This window comes from Protobothrops mucrosquamatus, unplaced genomic scaffold (assembly GCF_001527695.2).
Source record: "Protobothrops mucrosquamatus isolate PMUCROS unplaced genomic scaffold, P.Mucros_1.0 scaffold663, whole genome shotgun sequence".
NCBI classification, from domain to species: Eukaryota; Metazoa; Chordata; class Lepidosauria; order Squamata; family Viperidae; genus Protobothrops; species Protobothrops mucrosquamatus.
The window spans coordinates 296,407-320,074 of record NW_015386951.1 but is presented as its reverse complement, the minus strand read 5'-3'; the positions used below and the strand labels follow the sequence as shown (position 1 = coordinate 320,074).

General features: G+C 36.6%; 1 protein-coding gene across 1 annotated transcript in view; it reads left to right on the top strand.

The window, feature by feature from the left end:
- ASCC3 (activating signal cointegrator 1 complex subunit 3) overlaps window positions 1-23,668 on the top strand; it is a gene marked incomplete at its 5' end in the record, with an annotated part of 204,773 nt that overhangs the window by 33,646 nt on the left and 147,459 nt on the right. The window contains 3 exons of the mRNA XM_015818005.1: window positions 6,638-6,802; window positions 17,542-17,718; window positions 20,583-20,654. Coding sequence (XP_015673491.1) covers window positions 6,638-6,802; window positions 17,542-17,718; window positions 20,583-20,654 — 414 coding nt within the window. The remainder of the gene's footprint in view (window positions 1-6,637; window positions 6,803-17,541; window positions 17,719-20,582; window positions 20,655-23,668) is intronic.

Sequence of the window (23,668 nt, the reverse complement as noted above, 5' to 3'; positions counted from 1 at the left end):
TGCTGAGGGAAGTGAAGTGGTATAATAGCAATATAAATGAAAATGCTTTGCGGCACTGCTTGCTAAAGCAAAAGACAACAAGAATCTAGAAAAGTATTTTAAGAGGTTTTTGTTTTGAAGATTAAATGTTTTTCCAGATGCTTAAATGAAGAATGTTACCATTCCATGCAATTTATTGTAGTGTTGCAAGTTAATTACGGTAATAATGATGAAATGTTAATAGTATGTGTCAGCAGCATTATGTATTATCATTATACTTTTAGTGATGCTCACCTGATCCCTATTGTCCTTTGGAATGAATGGAAATGTTCAGTCATACCGCTGTAATAGTCTGATTATGTAGGTCACTTTATGCCCTTCAGATATTCTGGGCTATCTAAGCAAATGATCTGACAGTGACTGCTTTGAGCAACATAATAACTTATTAACTGGGGAGAGTTTCCTGTGTTACACAGACCACTTAAAGTCCCTAAGCATCTCGTTCACAGATCTCATTTCCCCATGCCTGGAGAGACAGGATGGGGCTGAATTTTGTGGGACCTTTTTACTTGTAGTAAAACAAAAACTCAAGAATCAGCTCTCACCCATTCCTACAATGCCATATTATTGCTGTCTCATAAAGTCCACCCAAATTAAAACAAGGAGCCCATCAAAGTTTGATCAGTTTGAATGTCCGTTAGCTTCTGTTTCCTGAACAGTGTACCTGTTTCATTTACATTTAAGCATGCAAGGACATCCATGCTTAAGCGTAAATGAGCCCATAAAAAGATAGTTGGATAGCCCTGCTGTTGGAGGGTATAGAATAAGTCTGTGGCTTCTTTCTTGTTAACCAATCTTATAGCTTACAGCAGTGATGGCGAACCTTTTAGAGACCAAGTGCCCAAATTGCAACCCCAAACCCACTTATTTATCGCAAAGTGCCAGGGCTGCATCAGCATTGTGGTGCCCTCGGGGGGGCGTGGTCCACTGGGCGGCGTGGCTGTAGTGGTCACAGCAGACTCGGTGAGCGTGGCCAGGGCCTGTCCCTCGCCATCCCTGGGGGGCCAACGCTGCTTGCTCGCTCACTTCCTGCCCTGTCGCTTCTAAATGCCACGTGCTTGCTACTCTGGTGAACTCTGCTAGGGCAACGGCACGCATGCCCACAGAGAGGGCTCTGAGTGCCGCCTCTGGCATGCGTGCCATAGGTTCGCCACCACTGGCTTACAGTAAGTGCTTCATATAGACTTTTCACAGGTATTTTATCCAACAGACCTTGTGATTTTTTTCCCCTCTATTAACAAAGTAACACAGGTTACTGTCTTCACTTTCAGGCACATATTCTTTTTCTTCCCACTCCTGCCTCTTCACTTTATCTTGACCTTCCGATAAACAGTATTAAAGAAATACAAGTTTGATGTATGTGCATTTGTTGAATCATTAAAATTAGCTCTCTCTCAGCAGCTTGGACACAGTTAACATAACCAGCAGCCGAGCTGCAATTAAGGAAGAATCATCTTCCCTTTGACAAAGGGAAGATGGAGAGAGTATAAACACTTCATTGACAATTCTATCTCTTTTTAAGTTTTAGAGAAGTCTGTGACAAGATTGCCATCTGTCAGACCTCCCTCACAGATCCTTATTCTCATGCTACTGTACTGTGTTCAAAGGTACAAAGAACAAAGTTTCTTTCCAATACAGCTGAATTATGCCAATGATTTGTTCTTCAAACATGTGTGACTATTAATAAAGTAAAAACTGTCCTTTGAACCATGTATATAGGGACCTTGGGCCAATGAGCAGTGGCACTTTTGCTGATTGATTGATTTAATTAATTTATGTGCTGCCCATCTCCCTCTGAAAAGTATTCTGAAGAACTCCTTAAGCTTGCAGCAACACATTTGATCCATGTTGTGACTTATTTGAATATTTTGGGAGAAGCCCAGAACAGATGGATAGAGATAATCAGCCTTTTTCTAAACATTGTATACCATTACCTAAAGTGTCTTAGAAATGGGAATTAGAATATGGGGACCTGTGTCTTGTAACCCTGAGCACAGTAATATTTTTGGACCTTGAACAAAGTTTGATTTTTTTTTATTAAAAATCAAGATGAAGCACATGTTCTTGTTCTAATAAATTCCCACTTTTGTAACACTGAAAAAGAAAGAACTCTTAACTGGTTGTCATATCCTGATGTGGAATGAAAATTAGATTGTGAGATGCCTACTGCATCTAATTTTTGGTGAGCCTGTGAATCTTTGATTTTCTTTTTCAGGAAATTACATTTCAGCGTTAGATTGCTGAGGCTCTAGGCAGACTGAGAATGAAGCTGCCTACTTAAATCCCAGGGCATAGGAAAGGCTTACTACTGTGTTTTAAACTGGACATCTCAAAGTTGTTTGTTATTCTCCCTTCCAGATTTTCCAGTTTCACAATCTTTTAGGCATAAATCTTAAAGGAAGCCGTTGTTGTTATTCATCTTCTAACTTTGGATTCAGTCCATCAGCTATTTGTGTGGTCTCTGTCCTCAGTTTGTTTAAATTGTGTTTCTGTCAGAGCTCTATTGAAATTCAGAACAACTGCATACAATAAGTTCACACCGTCTTCAGGGTAACAATGTACACAATTTCACATTTAATTACTGTATTACTATTCTTTAGAGTTCCAACAGCAAGTTTTAATTATAACTTAGCCATAAAAAAGCACTTCATTGATACAGGATGTTTCCAAATGCTATAAAACTGAAAAGAAAAGTGGGGAGGCATATATTTCTTTTTTATTTTAAGTTGTGTTGGAAGTAAAGTCTTCATCCTGGTCCATCCAAGCCGGGGATAAATAAACAACATGGTGACTGCTTTGGGAAGAAGGTTACAGTTTATTGAAGAGGCAGAAAGATGGTTCTGGCAGGAAAGACCAGAGGAAAGAAGGACCTGAGCACATGGGCAGTAGGTTTTTATACCCTCTCTAGCCTTTTGTTTGGAATAGTTTCCTGTTCCTGTGGCATGAGCTTTGAGGCTATTTCGTGTGTCATGTATTTTGATCTGAGTCTAGGTGTGACTCTCTGGTATACTTGATGGTAATGGGTTAGTCCTATTATGTCCCATCTCAGGTGGGATATGCAGATTTTAAGTCTCTTTGTCTTCTTGAGTTTTCTGGCTCCAACTTTCTGATGGTTACATTTGCATTTGTATAGGGCTGGCTACTGCTTGGGACAGAGACTTGGGGGACAGGGTTGGTTTTCTGCTTTTAAAAATCCTTTTTGAGGAAATATATTTTTCTGCCTTTTTAATATTTCCTTCTCTGGGGCTCTGACTTCCCTCAGTTGTGACAGTGTAACTGTGGCACAAGAAGAAGTGTGATCACAGCAGTACCAGTTTAGCTCTGGCAAATCAGCTAAATAGCTAGTATTTGGAGCACTTCACACCTTTAAATTCTTAATATGCATTGCTAAATATATTTCATGACAGTTGGCTAATTAATTACAGCTGCTAATTTTTGTAGCTGACATCCTGTTCATTTCAAAGTGTTAATCAGTTGCATCAATAATAGGTGTGACAACAGTTTGTAAAATCTGGTTGAACATGCAGTATTTAGAGTTATCACATACTTATTAAATACTACAGTTAGTGTGCTAGGAAACTTCGCTGCTCCTGGCTTTGATATTATCAAATGATCTGTGCCTAGTTCTTTGGTGACTAACATCTTCAGCTCTTCACAGCAGTTAATAATACTAGATACTGTTTTTGCTCCTCAGTTACTTTCATTTTCCCATGATTTATTTACTTAACAGTCAGTGCTTTTTTTCTAAAAAAAAAAAAAAAAAAAAAGGTGCCGGAACTCACACACGTCATACAACCCGCCTTGCCTACCCTACAAGGTTCCATCCAAAAAAGGTGCCGGAACTCCGTTCTGGGCGTTCTATGATAAAAAAAGCCCTGCTTACAGTATTTATTTATATCCCACCTTTATTATTTTTGCAAATAAAGTGGTGAACATATCCAACATGCCTTCCTCCTGTTTTCCCACAACAATAACTGGCCCAAGGTCACCCAGCTGGCTTTAATGGCTAAGGTGGAATTAGAACTCATGGTTTCCTGCCTGGTGCCTTAACCACTAAACCATTTGATGCAAAGTATTGTAATGACTCGTTGAACTTTTGGATTTTTAGTGTTTCATTATCCACTAACTCTTTTCATGTTAGCAAGTTATAAAATGTCAACCTTGTTATTATTTTGTTGGGATATTCAAAGGTATACCATCAAAAAAATGATTTTGGTTGCTATGTAATCAATGTAGCAGGAGAGTCAAGAAGAATTCCTCATGCTTACTTTTTTAAAAGTTTTCACACTGCCCAACTAAAACATCAATGATTACTATGTATGTTGCTAAATAAGTGTCTGCATAGAATAAGAAGCTTAATGAAAAATCTCCCACATTTAGTCAAAAATACTGAGGCTCCCTCCTCCTCTCTCCCTCTCCCTCTCTCTCTCCCTCTCCCCCCCCTCTCTCTCTCTCACACACACACACACACACACACAGCCCAATCATGCAACATTTTAAGAAGCTTATGAAAGTCTCTTGATATTCTGTTTGGAATAGAAACCACTTTAAGCAAAAAAATATAAGAATGGTTTAAAAAGTGGTCCTTTGTTGTGTCTTACAAAAAATAGCTGCCCTAAAGTAGATCCTAGAAACTGAATTTTTCAGATGTTTTTTCTATATGATTAAAAAAGGAAGATATGATAAATTGTCCAGAGCTACGTATTTCTGTCTTTTGTTTTTGTTACTAAGCAAATGTTTGGCTATCTAGCTCATTTTTTCATATCCTTGTTCTAATAAGTCTGTGAATAGGTAACATAAGGTTTTTGTTGTTAAAACCATACTTAGTAAAAGATTTAACTAGCTTAAACCATGTTCAAGTGCAGCAAGGAAATTCCATTCCAAACCAGCAGTTAATAAACATAAATTGCATTTTGTTCTTACACATTTTATGACCGCTTGCTTGATTTTTTCCATGTTTTAAACCTGCAAGTGCTGTGGGATGTAATGCTCGATTAAAATCATTTGCTCCATTTTATTCATAAGATAGTTCTTGAATGTGAAGTTGTACAGTTACTCTATTTTAATGGATATTAATTTTCATATGCTCTTGAGGTCTGAGATTTATTATTTCCAAGACAATGATTTATCATTTCTAGTAAACAGATGCAAATGGGCAATACCATCTCTTAAATTTCAGTATTTAAGTGCTTATGTTTTGGTCTGTTTTCTGGAATATGCAGTTGAAATCCCATAATATTAAAACAACAAAATTGATATTTTAAGGATTGGTAACAACTTTTATGCATATGTGCCAATAAGCTTCAATTGTAGCCCAGGGATTATGGGCAATATTGCATTCCCAATTTTTGTTCATTGTTTTCTAGGTATTTGCCAGGTTACAATTTTGGACCGTAACTGCTTCTGAAATTGCAGGGGGACTTGCTGTAACATTTATTTATTTATTTATTTATTTATTTATTTATTTATTTATTTAATTTATATCCCGCCCTTCTCCTTGCGGACTCATGCCACTGACAGCTTACTCTCCCAATGATCATCCACTAAAGCAAGCAGAGCATACATCAGCCTTCCCAATTCCACTAGGATTTTTTTTCTTTTGTGTTATAACTATTTAGATCAGTGGTTCTTAACCTTCCTAATGCCACGACCCTTTAATACAGTTCCTCATGTTGTGGTGACCCCCAACCCTAAGGGCTCTCCAAACGCACACCGACGCCGCCCACTCACCTGCCACGCCCGGGGTTCAGCGCACCTTGCCTGTCCTCGCCTCACTTCTGAAGGTCGCCGGCCTGCCCAGTTCCAGCTGGCTGGGGAGGGGGGGCAGGAAGGCCCCTCCACCGGCTCCGCCCAGCCTGGTTGGAGAAGTGCCCAGGCGGGGAGAGGGAGAGAGAGAGGGAGAGAGAGAGAGAGAGAGAGAGAGAGAGAGAGAGAGAGAGAGAGAGAGCCAAGAGGGCGACAGCACCGGCAGAGCTTAGTTCAGCCTCCTCCACGGAAAGGGCCACGAATCAGCGCAGCCTCCCTTAGGAGATGCTCGATGGAAACGAATCCGGTGCTGCAACGGCCCCCAGCTCGAAGCCATGCGGAGACGGATAGAGGAGTGGTGTCTCAGTTCCTAAGACCATCGGAAATATGTGTTTTCCGATGGTCTTAGGCGAACCCTGTGAAAGGGTCATTCGACCCCCAAAGGGGTCGCAACCCACAGGTTGAGAACCACTGATTTAGATTAACACAAGCACAATTGCAAGAATTGCCTCTGCTTATTAATCTCTAATCAACCCAGGGAGTCTCTCCCAACCCAAGGGTGAGATATAAATGTTTTAATGTGAGAAGTTACAAGTGCACATTTGGAATGGCTAGACATAAAGACAACTAGGATTGGGCATCCTTTGGAAAGTTTATAAATAGCTGTACATAATTAATAGACTTTCTATTGTATTTTCAGTTGCAAAGAAGAAAGTTTTAATGCTGCCATTTCAAGTTGGTCTGCTTAGCTTCGTTACTTTTCAAGTTGTTCTTGACACCTCAGCAAGGCAGTGAAAAATAAATTTAAAGACTACAACATTTTTATTTATTTTTTGGTCATTTCCTTTCTCAGATGCTTGTAACCACTCCAGAAAAATGGGACGTTGTGACCAGAAAGAGTGTTGGCGATGTCGCTCTCTCTCAACTAGTGAAGGTTCTTATTCTTGATGAGGTTCACCTGCTCCATGAAGATAGAGGACCCGTACTAGAAAGTTTGGTAGCCCGCACATTACGCCAGGTATGTCAGGGTTGATTGTTAGAACAAACGTAAGTAATATTGTATGCTAGAGACAATTCCAGTCATTAATTAAATCCTCCATTATGTCTAAGCTGCTTCAGTAGCAGTCGTCATAAAGATTACCTTTTTTGTCTCTTTGCTTTTTGGAACAGAAGGAATATATATATAGGGTGCTTAAAAGTTTGTGAACCATTCTGAATTTTTACTATTTCTGCATAAATATGATCCAAAATGTGTTGAGTTCGCCACACAAAACGTAAAACAAGATAGAGAGAAGCCAATTAAAAAAATGAGTCAAAAGTATACTTCTTCATTTATTTATTAAGCACTACTGCATATATGTTTCTAAATGCTATTCTTAATTAAGCAGCCCACACACAAACACAGGGATGTGCTGATATTAAATCATGGTATTACTCTTTGTTCACAGAGTTTTGTTAGAAAAGTGTACTGTTGCTCAAATCTGCCATTTTGTTTTCTCATATGCCAAAGACTTCTCCAATAAAAATCATACTGAAGAAAAATAATTCTACATAGATAGACCTGATAATAGATTTATATAGAGATCTGGAACTGTTTATATTTATTTATTCCATATATTTTATGGAATAAAATGAGGAACACTTTGAAATTTGCTCAAAGTTCTCATACTGTGATACATCTTACAGAAGCCTTTTGTATCCTTCAGTAAAATATCTTTTCAGTTATTGCTATTTTGAAATCACACAGCATTTTTTTTAAAAAAAATAAAAACACTGTTTACTAAATTACACATTAAATGGTCAAGTAATTGCAAATCCAAAATCTCAGTGTGAATAAAAATATATTTACGGTTGGAAAAATAAGCCAAGCACATAATTTTAGCAAATTAATCTCTGCTTTCCTCCTCAAGCTCTGTTATATTGCCTCATTGTGGAGGGCAAGGAAAGATATTCCTGGAAGTGCTACTGAATAACTTGAATGTTTCAATAATAATAATAATAATAATAATAATAATAATAATAATAATAATAATAATAATAATAATAATAATAATAATAAAGTTGGAAGGGACCTTGGAGGTCATCGAGTCCAACCCCCTGCTCAGGCAGGAAACCCTATACCATTTCAGACAAATGGCTGTCCAGTTTCTTCTTAAAAACTTCCAGTGTTGGAGCATTCACCGCTTCTGAGGGCAGGTTGTTCCACTGGTTAATTGTTCTAACTGTCAGGAAGTTTCTCCTTAGTTCTAGGTTGCTTCTCTCCTTGATTAGTTTCCATCCGTTGCTTCTTGTCCTGCTGTCAGGCGCTTACTGAATGAAATTAGAGAAAATTAGCTAAGTAATACCATGCTATACTTCCTAATTCATCTGTGATTCTAAATTAGATACAAAACAGGTTAATAAACCTAGTTAAGAGGAAAAAGGATTACTGAAAATGGTTTTATGCTTAAAATATCAACTTCAGGTTAAAATATCAAAAGAGAAATGTGTTCTGTGGGATGGGAGGAAGTAACCACTATGGTGGAAAGTTCAGTAGGGTTAATAGTTGTTAGAGCATAGATAGGATCACAGATCTCTGCAAAGGAATTATCTGTCTTTTTATATCTTTTGCAAAGATCAGTTTTTAATCTGTTCAGCTCTGAGGTCAAGTTACAGCTACCTTGTAAAGAAGGAGCTTTGAGATCACTGATTTGGTCTTAAATAAGAATATAGAAACATGTTTGCACATTATGCACTTTATGCTTTTACATGTAACTTCAAATTGAATTGATAAAACGTTTTGGAAGAAAAAGCTTTCAGCTTTGCTCCTATGCTGGGAATAGAACATCAAAAGAATCCTCTGAAACCAATTTGTACTTTGATGTTTAAAGTTACACATTGCTGAAAATAGCACAGATGTAAAATGAAAATGTTTAAAGAGAAGGGCGGGAATGAGAGCAGAAGCCTCTAGACTTTCATGATATTTAATGCAATTGAAATTTATCTATATTTATTTATTCAATTTACATGGCCACCCATCTCAAACAAGTGGGTGGCAAACAATCATAAAATCAACTAAACCCAAATTGCAGGCACAATACAAAAGAAAATTAAATACATATAGCAGCTGAGAGACATTATAATCTGTAGGAAACGAGACCCTTAGCACACTCAGGACCCGAAGCTTGGGCCCATAACCAGATCATCAAGATCTTACAAAAGGCCAACAGGATTAGAGCCATCCTAATCTCTGAAGGGAGAATGTTCAAGAGGACTGGCACTACTTTTTTGGCTGATGGGACTTGGCTCCTGCAAATTAATCTCTAGAAAGCATGCTTAGTACTCTCCCTGTTCACATCAATAAGAACCAATGTCACATCCTGGGGGGGGGGGGGGAATTCAAATGAAATGCATGAGTCATTTTTCAGTGTTCTAAAATTCCAGACTTCAGTAGATACTAAAATTATTGTATTTCCATTATTTTTAAGTAAAGTGTCAAATCTAGCATATATATGTGCATTTTTATATCTTCCTTTCTCAATATATGGTGGAAATAGTATGTTTTCTTAAGACAGCTGCAGCAGCTTACTTCTTTCCAAACCAAACCAGTTAGAACATCACAACTCCAGACACTTTGAAGTCTACACAGCTACCCAGGCCATCATTTAAACTTGACATATGGGGAGCTGGGGAAGTGATTCCCAAATAAGCTAGTAAGTACTAACCCAGAAGTTCATAATTCTGTTTTGTCACTATAAGATGAGTATAAGTTCTGCTGACCTTTCTTTACACCACCAGGATCAGGGGGAACGTGACAGAAGACACATATTTTTTTGTCAACGTCATTTCTTTCGAGAGGGACTTCAATTTTTACATCTTTTAGTCCTAAGAACAACTACTCTATACAGAGAAACCTATCCAGATAATACTACAGGCATTCACCTATGCATGTGGATGGGGCTAGCACAGGGGCCTTCAAACTTGGCCCTTTTATGACTTGTGGACTTTAACTTCCAGAATTCCTCAGCCAGGCATGCTGGCTGAGGAATTATGGGAGTTGAAGTCCACAAGTCATAAAAGGGCCAAGTTTGAAGACCCCTGGGCTAGCATATTCACTTTGCTCCTCCTTAATACATATAAGAAGGTCACCATTCTATCTGGAATAACAATAGGTTTCTATGAAACCCATCTATCCTGCATATGTCTATAATGAGAGAAGGGACAATTAGTACCTTACATGATTTGTGCTTTATCAAAATTGCATTGCTGTTCTTCCTTACTATCTGTGTGCATTTGTTTTCCCTATTTGAATACTTGCAATGTTGTCAGATATTTGCATTAATAAAAACTGCAGATGCTGTTGGAAATTAGCACTAGTTTTATGAGATTTCTGTTCTGAGAAACGTTGGAATTTTTTCAGTTCAAATAGTGCAAACATATGTTGTCTGGAGAAGTCCTAATGCTCTCATTACTATGAGTTCATAAAGTTTAACCTTTGTTCTCAGGGTTGCTTATATTTATCAACTTGCTTTGGTTTTACCTTTCATATCTGCTATAGCTACATGGAAAGTGCTTAGTACAGCTTCCAGAGAGATCGTCAACTTGTATCAGATTCCTCAGTAGGAGCATACTGTTTCTTTGTAAAGATTGTTATGTTTAGCAAAGAAATTAAAGGATGCCAATAATCATTTGATTAATTTTTTTAATCACCTGCTACTAGAGTAAAGAGATGCAGATATGGGTGTCTCATGCTAAGTTGCAGCACTGTAGTATGCCATTGGGAATTATGGCTGAATTCTCTATGAATCCAGTCACAGTTGGGAACCTTTCTTAGAATAATATGAAGATATGAAAAGAATAATTCTATCCTCTGCAAGATAAAATACAGGCATTATGTTTCTATTATTTGCTATTTGAGCCCTTCTAGATGCTTGTGAAATCAGAATACTTTAAACACCAGGATTCATTTAATACAATTAAGTATTAAATAGTATTACTAAAATAGTTGCTTAATTACAAATGGTTATTCAGAATAGTTATGACATACTTATTTTTCTAGACATAGTATACTAATTACATTTGTATCTTTGTTCTTTGGCACCCAAAGAACTACAAAAACTAAGTAATCAATATTACTAAATTTAGAATTTAGATAATTTTCCTTAGGCCTACCACATAGGCCTGTGAGAAAGAAGTAATGAATTGATAAGGGCAGTGAAATATCCATATAATCCTGCAAAAGTAAGATGCATAAGAAAAGCAACTCATGTATAAGATAAAGCAGAGAGAAATTCTGAGAGCCTTTGAAGATTCTGTTATCATACTCTACAACAATAAAACATTATTCCTGGAATCCTTGTGGTATCTGTTTCCTAACCAGGCCTACTCAAATATCTGGCAGGTTGGGACTGAATGTATACTTCAATCCTAAATATATGGGGAGGGGGCATTGGTGGAATGATGCCTTGTATTATATTATCCTTAGAGCCCTCACTGGCATATTGAATATATAAATGCAAAGAATAAATTCTGTTCTACTTGAATAGTGAGCTAATATGGATCTGCCTTGTATTTAAATGTCAGCTACATAATCAATAGATAAACAAGAATAATCACTATAGTTATTTGTAGTTGCTGCATAATTTTACCTATGGTGACTTTCTATTTATATTTTTTGACACATGAGATAATGCAGGACCATACTATGAAAGGTGTGCAATAAAGAGTGGCATTTAATTATGTGATATTTGTAGGTCTATTACTAACAATTGCATGATGAAGAAAGATCAGTTTGAGGATCAGTGATACCTTCTTTTTCTTTTTTATAAAAACAAAAATGTAGGATTATAAAATTGGAAGGGCCATTGAATCTAACAGTTTTCAAGAATAACATTGTCCAATCCACTTCTATGTCATCTGCAGATTGAAAAGTATCCCCTCTACCATGTAAAGGGCATTGATGGTGCCGAAAAGCCCACAGCCCAGATCCAATCTGATAAGGAGCAACTCATGAGCACTTTTTAATGTTTTGTTAAATTATTTCACAAGGCAAATAATAAAAATACAATTCTATGTAACAGCAAAGAGAATTAAAAAAATAAACATAATAACAAAATTAACATGCGTAGCAATTTTTAAAATAAAAAGGGGGCTAGAAGCCTGGTAATTAGTTCCAAAAACCCAAACATATTGCTAAATCTTCATTGTCCTCTTGTCCAAAAAAAATTAATTTAATACATTTAAACAATTCATTGCTGCAAACCAGGTGTGGATTTTTTTTCTTTCCAATACAATATAATATTTTTAGTCAATCCCAAGGCTTGAAAAAATTATTGATTTCTTAATAACTTCCAAATCCTAAGGATATAACTACGAAGAATTCATGCTTCTTAATATAAAGTAATTGATTCTAAGTCATATTAATAATCCTGTTGATGTCAGTTCCAAATGCAATAGTAATAGGAGGCAATCAAACCGTGTATCTTAATGTTCCAACTTTTGGGATAAATTTCCAATAGCAGGTGATTGTAAATAGCCCCTATTAAATATTCTGTGAGATGTCCAATATCATCCTTTTAAAGTTATAGATTACAGTGTTCATGTTGTTTAATATGTTCTTTCATTGATTTACCAGAACAAGACATTCTAGCTTGTTATTCCAAAGGTCACATAAATAACTAATGTCAAATTCATCAGTGCCTGATAAGATGGGTTACTGGCTTAGGTTCCATGAATAATTCCTCCAAAACTACTAACTGCTGTGGATCTTCAGAAGCAATAACTGCCTATGGAGCAAATAAATTAAACAATGTGCCTAAATATGAATATACTGCTTAAATATATTTTCTGTAAAGTTCTCTGGAGAAGTTCAAACTTATTTCTAATTCTGTGAAAAAATTCTATGAACGTTTTAAAAGTGGTTTCTTCAGAGGTGAGTTGATTCTAAGTAGTAATATTGCAAGAGATCCAGTTTACAAATCTTTCTTCCCTTTTAGATTCTACTTGTTCCATTCTGTTCTTCATCCAGAATAGATAGGTCACTGTCTAAATTTGTTAAATAAATCAATAAATATGTAATCTGGGATTATCCTATGTTCTAAGAATCTCGTAGATGAGTTGGTAATATTTATATCCTTCACCCAATATTTACCATATATTTCTTGCAGTTTTTGAGCCAGCTTTACAGCTATTTAATTGTCATGTCAACTAGATGAGAGATTTGCAGAACTTCAGATCTGAAACTGACAAGATACTGCAGAGTGGATAATACACAATGCCTGCTTGGAATCTTCTTTTAAAAAGTTGCTTCTTTTCATAGGCCTGCATGGTAACTGTATCATCTTAGGAAAATATGAAAGTATATGATGTGCTTTGGAAAGAGTGTATATTCTCTATTGTTACTTAGCTAAAATATGTATTTTCTTGGAATTGTGCAGCAACTATGGAAGCCCAGTAAAAGATGCAACTGTTTTATGAAGGTGCTGACATGTCCAGCACGTGTACGCATGTGTGTTCCAAGGCATCAGATCTGAAGCATTTCATCTCCATAATGTAAACCATACTTGACTAGCTAGTTATCACTGTGTTCTTTGTCAAATACTTTGTTGAAGTCAAGTATTCCAGGACTATGTTGAGGAAGTTGCTTAATTAAAAATGAGTCTGAGAAAACGTCTACATTGCAACAGTAAGCTGAGTTCCAGTGATCACTGTGTTGTTTTCAGGATGCTTATATTTTATGATCTTCTCTAGGATCTCCCTAAGTTTCAATCCGACTCTAGTTTTGAAATTAGAGACAATTATCCTCAAATTTCTCAAAGATAATTCATAAAGTTTTACCAGGTCATAAGCAATTTCAGTTAGTACCCTAAATAGGCATTCCATCTTTCTGTCTCAAGCATCACTTTTACTCTTCAGTCTGTTCTTTGCAATTATTTCTTTTTCTTCTTCTTCTTCTTCTTCTTCTTCTTCTTCTTCTTCTTCTTCTTCTTCTTCTTCTTCTTCTTCTTCTTCTTCTTCTTCTTCTTCTTCTTCTTCTTCTTCTTCTTCTTCTTCTTCTTCTTCTTCTTCTTCTTCTTCTCGAGCTTTTTTGATAACAAGATTGGCTAGTAGGTTTCTATCATCTATCTTGAGCTATTACATCCTCCATCACTATATCTACATGCCTATGAAATATCTGCAATTTATTTCTGGAAAGTATTATTTATATCTTTGGACTGGTCACTGACTTCAATAAAAATTATTGTTCTTTATATTTTATATTTTATTCTCCTAATAAATAACTGGCAACAAACTGCCTTGTATCTCATCTTCCATTTATTTTAATCCAGATGTTCTCTGCAATATTGTCCTCATTTCCTTGAATTTCTGTAGGAAATAATATCATATACTCCTCCTTTCTATTTTACTTCTATTCCCCTTGAACAAATTGTATCTTTCAATTGCTATTTTCCAATCATGGGAGTCACTCCACCGGCGTATTTAGATATGCTTGCCTTCCCATTCTTGTTTGTGTTTCATACTCTGAGCTTCAGTGTATATATAGGAAAAGCTATGCATTTTATAAGTCAATATTCTTTCAGATTTTTAGTGTGCACTGTAAAGGAAATTGCTGTAACAAGGCTTTTCTCTGAATCTTTACTTCAGGGGTTTTCATTTCACAGGAATTAGTTCAGTTTAAAGACTTCATGATCAATGAAATCTATATGCTGCCTCTTTTAGGCCTTAAGAAAAATATCCAGATGGAAGGATTGCTGCTTCTCCAAGATTCAGTCAAGAAATGAAAGTTGTTGAATCCACTCAACTTTTAGCTGTTTTTCATAAGTAACCATTTCTCCTCTTTTGCTCCCATTCATAACTCAGGGAATTTTCCTCCGTGACAAGAATAATGGAGGAATCTGAATGATGTATCAAACTCCTCTCTATATATAGGGCATTATTTCCAGTCTTTTCAGTCAAATAAAAATATTTTCAAATAAACATCATAAGATCCACAGTTCTATTTTGTACGTAGTTATTGATTGCAATTGCTGATATTACATTTCAGAATCCCCCATTTTGTAATTATTATTTTTACCCACAAAATAGTATGAAAATTATTAAAAACACAACGAAATTGTAGCCCTGACATTATAAAGGTCTTGTAAAATGCTTATAAAAACATTATTTTGTCTTGTTCTCTTGACTCAAAGCAAAGACAAGCCATGGGTGCGTTTTAATTAAGGATAGATTATTTAAAAACATAGATGCAATGATCATATTCAGGATGATTGCCTGCCTGCTATCCTGCTAAATTCCTCCTCTCATTAACCTACTCTGTTTGGAAGGTAAGAAGGAGTTGTATTATATGGCATCACGCTGGTGGAACTGGATTCATATGTCATTTAGGTTAACATGACAAAAGTTGTTAGTTATTCATATATATATATATCTTGAGTTTGGTGCACCCTGTCGGCCCAAATATGGGAGAAAGTTGAATTTTTAATGTTTCTAATAAAATTGACATAATAGATTTTAACCCTACATAAAATTATTTTCTCCCCCTTTCCCTCATTCATACCTCATATTTATACAAAGAAAATATATAAATCTATGCTGAAACTAATAGGTTTGACAACAACTTTAAAAGTGCTGAAAGAACTATTCCCAAACAATTGTCTTTTCAAACAAAATTAAAATCTCCAATTATATCTTCAATTACTCCCATAATATATGCTCACTCTTCTTATTCTTCACCTGTTCCTTATCCCTGTCATAATAGTATGTTGTATGGCACTACCTAGAATTAAACTTAAATTTCTTTTTAAACTTACCATATCAAGCACTGGTGCCAATGAATCTCAAAGATGTTATTTAAGATTCGGACAAAATTACCTTGATTGAAATATTTTTCAGGTTCTGAAACCTCATATCCTTAATATAGAATAAGATGTACATTTTAAGTCATGAATATACTGTACATTTATTTCTGTAGCCTATAGGACTGAAACTCTATTTCTGCTTCTCTTGGCTGAATTTCTTGCAGTAAGGTTAGGTGATATTAAGAAGCATTCTTAACACAACCATAAAAAGGTCTATGCTTCTATTTTTTTTCATGCACTAGTTTTCAGTAATTGCAGAGATGAAACGATGTTCATATTCCTCTCACTGTTACAGTAACCAATAAATTTGATACACCTCTAAATCATGACAGGATAGGTTGTTTAAAATCTATTTTGGTATTCCCTTCATAATGTGGAACCATGTTGCCTTCAGTCTATTTAGTGTACAAAATTAAAGTGCTCATTTTCGATCAAAAGCAAGCTTTGTCAGTTTTTAATTCCTGAAAATAAAATTTAGCTGTTCAATTTTTCCAGTTAAAGTTCCGGAGGCAATTCTTCCTATTTAGCTATTATTGTAATCATCTGCTCATTTGTCTATGCATTTTTCCATTTCTACTTTATTTTTATTTCTACTATTTCCAACAATGATTATTACAGTATGGTAAAATGGAATATGTATGTAGATAATGAATGTATCGAAGTGAACAACAAAAAAAACCCCAAAAGAAATATCAACATCCCAATGTATATTTTAAATAATCACATAAAATCAATTTCTTGGTTAAAAGCAAATAGGAAGAATTAGGTCTTCCAAACCACTTGACCCTATAATTAAAAAAATCAGATCTCTTAACATATTTGCAGAGGACATTCCACAATCTAGCATTATAGCTCCTGCTTCAGCAGGGGGTTGGACTAGAAGACCTCTAAGGTCCCTTCCAACTCTACTCTGATTGATTAATGGATTGATTTAGCATACAGTGGTTGATAACACTTGTTACAATAATAGAGTATCTCCTGAAGCAATCCAGGAATTCATGGCTATCATAACAGCCAAAGACCTGACTCAAATGTGGTGTTGCACATAATAAGGATATGGTCCATTGTTATAATGGATAATTTTAAGGTCATAATGACTTCAACCAGATGTGCCAGAACTGCTGTTGCTAAGCAATGTAATTACATGATGTTGTGTTTTACAACAACAACCCTTAGCAATGGAAATTCCAGTCTCAGTTACCATTGTTAAGGGAAGGCTACCTGTACAAGTAATCTTCAATTTACAACCCGATCACTTAGCAATTGTTTGAAATTACCACTGATCACTCTGGAGGTCCTTATGACTTGGTTCTTAAGTACCAACAGTTGCCCCCCCCCCCCAGTTCACATGACTGCATATTGGGCACTTGGCAGTCAGCCCACATTGGTAAACATTTGCAGCATTCCACAGTGTTGTGACCACATTTCACGACACTTTTGCCATTTACTTCTGGCTTTCATCCAAACCAGGTCATAGCAGATCATTTGGTTCACTCAACAACCATCATGATGGGCAAGCTCCATTATGGTCCTAAGTCAAGGACTACCTGTATGATTTTCTTTATAATTAAAATGCAATATACATTAAATCAATGTGAAATCTTTAATTCTGGGGTCCTCAACCTGTGGACTATGGCCTACTAGTGTGTTGTGAGGGGTTTGCAGCTGGGACATGGAAACAGCCGGCAAGTGTGCAAGCAGCATGCGTGGGCACGTGCGCTCCATTTGCAGGAGTAGCAGGCACGCATGTTGGCTGCTCACATAAATGGAGCTACATGCACGCATTTGCCGACCACTTACGCAAGTCATCCCCTCCCCGCCGCCGGTCCACAAAGCCGGAAACATTGGGGAGCTCTGCTTTAATTTATATGCTATCTAATAAAATTAAAATAACTTACTTTTTCCTTTCTTCTTTTTCCAGGTTGAATCTACCCAAAGCATGATTAGGATCTTGGGGCTCTCAGCCACATTACCTAATTATCTTGATGTTGCTACATTTCTGCATGTTAATCCCTATATTGGGTTATTTTATTTTGATGGTCGTTTTCGACCTGTTCCACTTGGCCAGACATTTATAGGAATCAAGACAACCAATAAGGTAATATTTAATAATGGGATATGAAGTTGAATCCATTTTTCTCAAAAATATGTTTAAGCGTGACTATTAAGGAATGTATGGTTCGCAGCCAAAAGGATCCAGATTTAATTTTTGACATTCTACACCAGTGGTTCTCAACCTGTGGGTCGGGACCCCATTTGGGGTCGATCGACCATTTCATGGGGGTCGCCAAGCAAGGCTGTCCGCCATTTTTTTTGTCCGCCATTTTTTCCCCCTTTTCTGGCGGGTGCCTTACCTCCCTTAGGCTGGGCCAGCTGGTGGTCGGCCTGCTCCGTCTCTGCCGCTTGCCAGCTACGCCTCGGCCGGCGCAGGGGGCAGAACCACACATGTGCGGCGCTCCCGGGCAGGGAAAGTCCTCGACTTACGACCGGTTGAGTAGTCCTCGACTTACGACCGGTTTAGTCCTCGACTTACGACCGGTTTAGTCCTCGACTTACGACCGGTTGGGGTCACGGCATTAAAAAGATTGAGAACCACTGTTCTACACAAAGTTGCTACCTGAAACCTGAGAAGACGCAAACCATGATAGATAATTTTGATTAGGTTAGAGGTAGGAGCACCATGGATCTCTAGATCTATCTCTTGGTGCTTAAGAATTCCATTTGCCCCACCTAATTCCTTTAATAAAAGAATAATCAGAAAAATAATATGCTACAAAGCATTATACCAATCTACAATATAATTATTTTCAGCAAAATATTTCGGCCCCACAAAGTTATCACTGAGATGTAAAGAATATCCTGTAAATGTCACCTAAATATCATCTGATATATGACTGTTTATGACTGGGGCCATGCTCACCCTGATAGGCAAGGGTTGTGTATATGAGATTAAGGGACTGAGAAAGAAACAGGAATATATCAAAACATTATTAACAATAAGCAGAGGGATATATTTACAGTAGTGCTTAAAAGTTTGTTAACCCTTTTGAATTTTCATTATTTCTGCATAAGTGTGACCTAAAATATTATCTGTTTCCCAGGCAAACCCTAAAACTATATAGTGTCCTTTTTTCCTTATATTTGCATGAATGTAAGCAATAATACTGTCTAATATTTGTTTATGTGTTTGTTTTGTTTTCAATAATTACCTAAGTAATTCTGAAAATCTACACCATCGAAGTTATTGATAGCTTATCTATTGCAAATTAGGAACTCTGACTTACTAGTGAGTCCTTAGCTCAGTTTAAATTTGAATTTGCAACTAATTCTATAACACTGGGTAGCAGTGATACAGAGTACATTGGTAGTATATGTGAACCTCTTGTTTTCAATTGCTGTGGAATAGAAATGATTTGTGAGATATTGCATTTTTGTAACTGATAGTATTTAGTAATAGAGCAACTGTGCTATGTAGGAAGAATTAGTATTTAGCATCTTTTTTTCCCCTCACTGACGATTCTAGTAATGTTATGCTTCATTAGGCTTGGAATCAAGAATTCTGTGTAGGCGGTTCTGAGTGTGTTTTGTTCTCATTTTTGCATAATTTGTTGTATAAAGACAAATGATGTTTTTTATTTTTGCATACACCGGTAAATTATTTATTCAGTGTGGTCATTTACTAGTTTAGTCAGGATGTGCTCTGGACAGAATACCACTTCTGAGTTTGAATCTGCTAGCTTCATTCAACAGTATTTCAATAATACATGGAATGAGAACAATCAGAGTTATCAAAAATACTAGCTGGTTTCAGAATGGGCCGAAGCACCTGGGATCACATTGCAAATATCCCCATAAAACAAGGGAGTTTCAAAAATACAGTTATTTTAGCTTTATTGATTATGCAAGCTTTAAGTTAGATAGATCACAAGAAATTGTGGACAGCCTTTAAAAACATGGTTATAACCGGGTTCACATCTGCATAGGAAGAATTAATGTGCTGACAATTAAAGTGGAACTGTGGAATAGCTAATTGATTCAAAATTGAGAAAGGTGTGTGCCAAGACTGCATACCGGCCCACTTTCATTTTAACTTATATTGGGAACGTACAATGAGAACTATTTCATTAGAAGAAATACAATGTGGAATTAAAATTGATGGAAGAAATATTAATCTTAGATTAGATGAACTTAGATAAAGTTTGGTAGCTGGAAGTGAGGAAATCTCAAGGAATCTCTTGCTAAAGGTAAAAGAGAAAAATGGGGAAGGTGATCTGCTGATCAGCATTTTTTCTTTTTCTTTTTTAAAAAAAGACCTCAGCTACTAATGCCAATACAAGCCAGTTAGCTGAAGGGGCAATCTCTTGTCTCTGATCTTTCAGTCATAACGCGGCTGTGACAGCTGGACCATCAAAAAAATCAGCACCTTTGAAGTCTGAGGCTGGAGAAACTGGTTGAGAAACCATTAATAGCAATAACAAATTAGTCAGTACTAGCTGAAGTAAATTCAGGCAGCTCATTGAAAGCACCAGTAATGAAGCTAAAGCTTATATATTTTAGACATGTAGTGCAGAAGCAAAAAACTTCAGTGAAGATCCTGATTCATGAAAGAACTGAAGCCAAGGCAAAAGACAAGATTGATAGATATTATTGGTATCAAAAAAGCAGTTCCTAACTGGAGACTATCCTAACTTACTGTTATCAAATGGTCATGAAGGACCAGAAATGACTGAGCAACAGCAACGTTTTCATTTTAAGCTGTGTTTTTTCTTAACCATTAATTTATGTTTGAAAATAATATATTCTATGTTTTTCTACCACTTATGGAAAGAGAAATACATAATGTCTTTTTTTTACCAAATGGTGGGAATATTATATGCATTTTAAAAATATGCACCATGTTTAAAAAAATAGATCAAAACCAAGACTATGATTCTAAAATAAAATTTTTGTCCTGAATTTCAGGTACAGCAGCTGATTAATATGGATGAAGTTTGTTATGAAAATGTGTTGAAGCAAGTAACAGCTGGGCATCAGGTAAACTTGGCTTACTGGCTTTTATTCAGAATGTATCTGTGTATAACATCATCTAGAACAGGGGTCCCCGGTCCATGGACCGGCACAGAGCCGCGGCACCAGGCCACACAAGCAAGCAAAGCCCCATCCGCGGTATGCAGGCAGTACATGAACAACACCCCCTCTCTCCACCTCTCTCCACGGAACAGTGAGGACAATCAACCAGTGGAACAGCTTGCTTCCAGGAATTGTGGGCATTCCATCACTGGAGATTTTTAAGAAGAGACTAGACCAGGGGTGTCAAATTCATGATGTCATGTGACATGTTGTGACGTATTGTGACTTTTTCTCCATTGTTGGCAATGGGGTGGGCGCGGTTTCGGCATGACGCATCCGGCCCCCGGGCCAGCAGTTTGACACCCCTGGACTAGACAATCACTTGTCTGAGATGGTATAGGTTCTTTTGCTTGAGCAGGCAGCTGGACTAGAAGACTTCCAAGGTCCCTTCCAGCTCTACTCTACTCTACTCTACTCTACCCTACCCTACCCTACCCTACCCTACTCTACTCTACTCTACTCTACTCTACTCTACTCTACTCTACTCTATTCCTGGTCCCTGGTGCTCAAAAGTTTGGGGATCTCTGATCTAGAACTTATACTTTGCATATATCAATACTTTGATTTTTCTCAATTCCATTTGGAAATCAGATTAATCATCCTTCTAAAGATTTTGAATAAAGGATGTCTAAAAACAGCAGATTGTGTAAGACAGCCTGTGAAATCAAAGATTATAGAATTGAAAAGTAGAATTTCTCATCTGTTCTTGCTCTTCTTCTGTAATATTAAAAATATTAACCAATGTACCCTGACCTAATGAAATAATGTATTCTTCTGCAAAAAGACTGCACTTAATTGGATTGCGGCCACATAATCCATGGAAAATGACTGCTCTAACAAACACCTGCAATCTAATAGGGCTGAATGGTGTCTTCTAGTTTATCAGGTTGGTTGCCACAATTCCAGGAAACCCAAGTGGCCAAAATCTTGCCTTTCATTTCTTTTCTTTTTTTTTAAATATATTTTTATTAATTTTTCAATAAAAAACATAAAAACATAACTCTTTTATCACAATATCAACCAAACAAAGAAAATAAAACTAAACAGTACATTCACGGACGTGTCCGGTGTCCCCCTCCCGCACCACTCTCTTCCACTTACCACACCTTCCTCCTCCCAACCTACCACCACTCCTCCTTCCTCCCTCTTTCCTACTTCCCTTCCTCAATCAGACCATCCCGTCCTGTGCAGTTGGGGCTTCACCGGGCACCTCCTTATAAAAAAAAAAATCTTACTTATAAATCTATAATGCAAACCTACCCCTTTCCCCCCTCCCCCCCCAGGACTTCCCAAAGCTAATCTAGGAAATAAACGTACAATAATCCAATTCTATTCAAAACTACTCATTATTACTACACACTAGTATAAACTTGCTATGACTCTAAAATAACATTAAAATACATACCCAAAAATTTTTTTTTTAAATATTTCAATATTTGATATAGATATTTTTGTTCAAAATTTTTACTCAAAAGCTACATAATAATTTTTCAATTCACATTTTCTCTGAATATAATCTGCCTTTCATTTCTTGATATGGACACACTTTTGTGGCAGACTTGATCAACTGAGACAGCCTAGCTATTTTATAATTCCAATATGTACATACTAGAGAGTGATCCAACCTGAAGTCACTGAATTTCACTTAAGGTTTTTGTGAAGTTTCTAAGCTTTGGTTGCTCATATTATTTTCCCTCTGTCCCCAAGGATGCAGAATGCAACATATAGCATCCTATTGTAACGAAGTTGTGTAGTTGTATCCACATTTCTAAATATGAAAAGAACAGCTGATTTATCAGTTTAGTACTTCATCATCCTATTAGTATCCAGTTATCTTTCATTCAGAGGTATGATATTTGGGAGACCCATTTTAAATATCCAAAGTTCCCTGGGTAATTTGATCTGTTGGAAAGGAAGAATTCTGCCTACAAATTGGGGTTACCATTATGCTTGCAAATAATGTGATATCTGAGATATGTGAATTTGTATTAAGAGAAATTAAACGTACATCCGTTTTCAGCCTGGTAATCATTTGGGGAGAAAAGTTAAATACATGAAAACAATATGAGTAATGAAAATTAATTTGATTTCAGGGAATGGAGTCATTACATGAACAAATGGGAATTATTAAGAAAAATAAAAGCAATAGGCTGTTTTTAGTGTTTGCTTTACCCTATTTTCCACTGATTAAAAAAGAGGTTGAAAAATATATAACAAAACAATCCAGTTGTTTTTCTGTTCTGGCATAAACCACCTAGACAGTGGTTCCATAATAAAAAACTATTCAATTTAATTCAGACGTCAGTTAAAACATGTCTATATTAAAGCAGGGGTGTCCAACTTTGCAGCTTTAAGATGTGTGGACTTCAACTCCCAGAATTTCTCAGCCAGCCATGGTTGAGATCCTCGAATTAAAGGTTATGGCGAATGCTATTTCTGAATACAACTGTATTCATTCATTTGGGGTATCTGTTCTAGAAACACATGAATTTTTACCTGCTTCTTCTGTACTCACTTCATATTTAAATGTTGCTTTCTTTCCTTTGAATATCACATTGCTATATTCATCTTCATTTTTTTCTTTGCCTAAAAATGTGTAATTTAGAATAAGTTCTGATACTTTGTAATAAATTATACGTTTGGAATGGCATGGACTACCAGAAGAGAACCTAGTGCCGACATAAGGTCTTGTTCATTTTTCTTTTAATCCTTCCTACTTTCGGAGACTTCCGGTGGCAGGCGTCTTCGTCGGTCGCAGCTGTTTGCTGCCTCCCGCCTGTTTCGCGTAAAAGCCGGTTTGACAGCTAGCATCAGCTGTCAAACGGCTTGATACCTTTCCCCTGGGCATAAGGGGATAGGTGAGCTGCCCGGGGTAGGAGTTGAGTTCCCGAGTCGTCCTATATGGACGATGTAGGTGA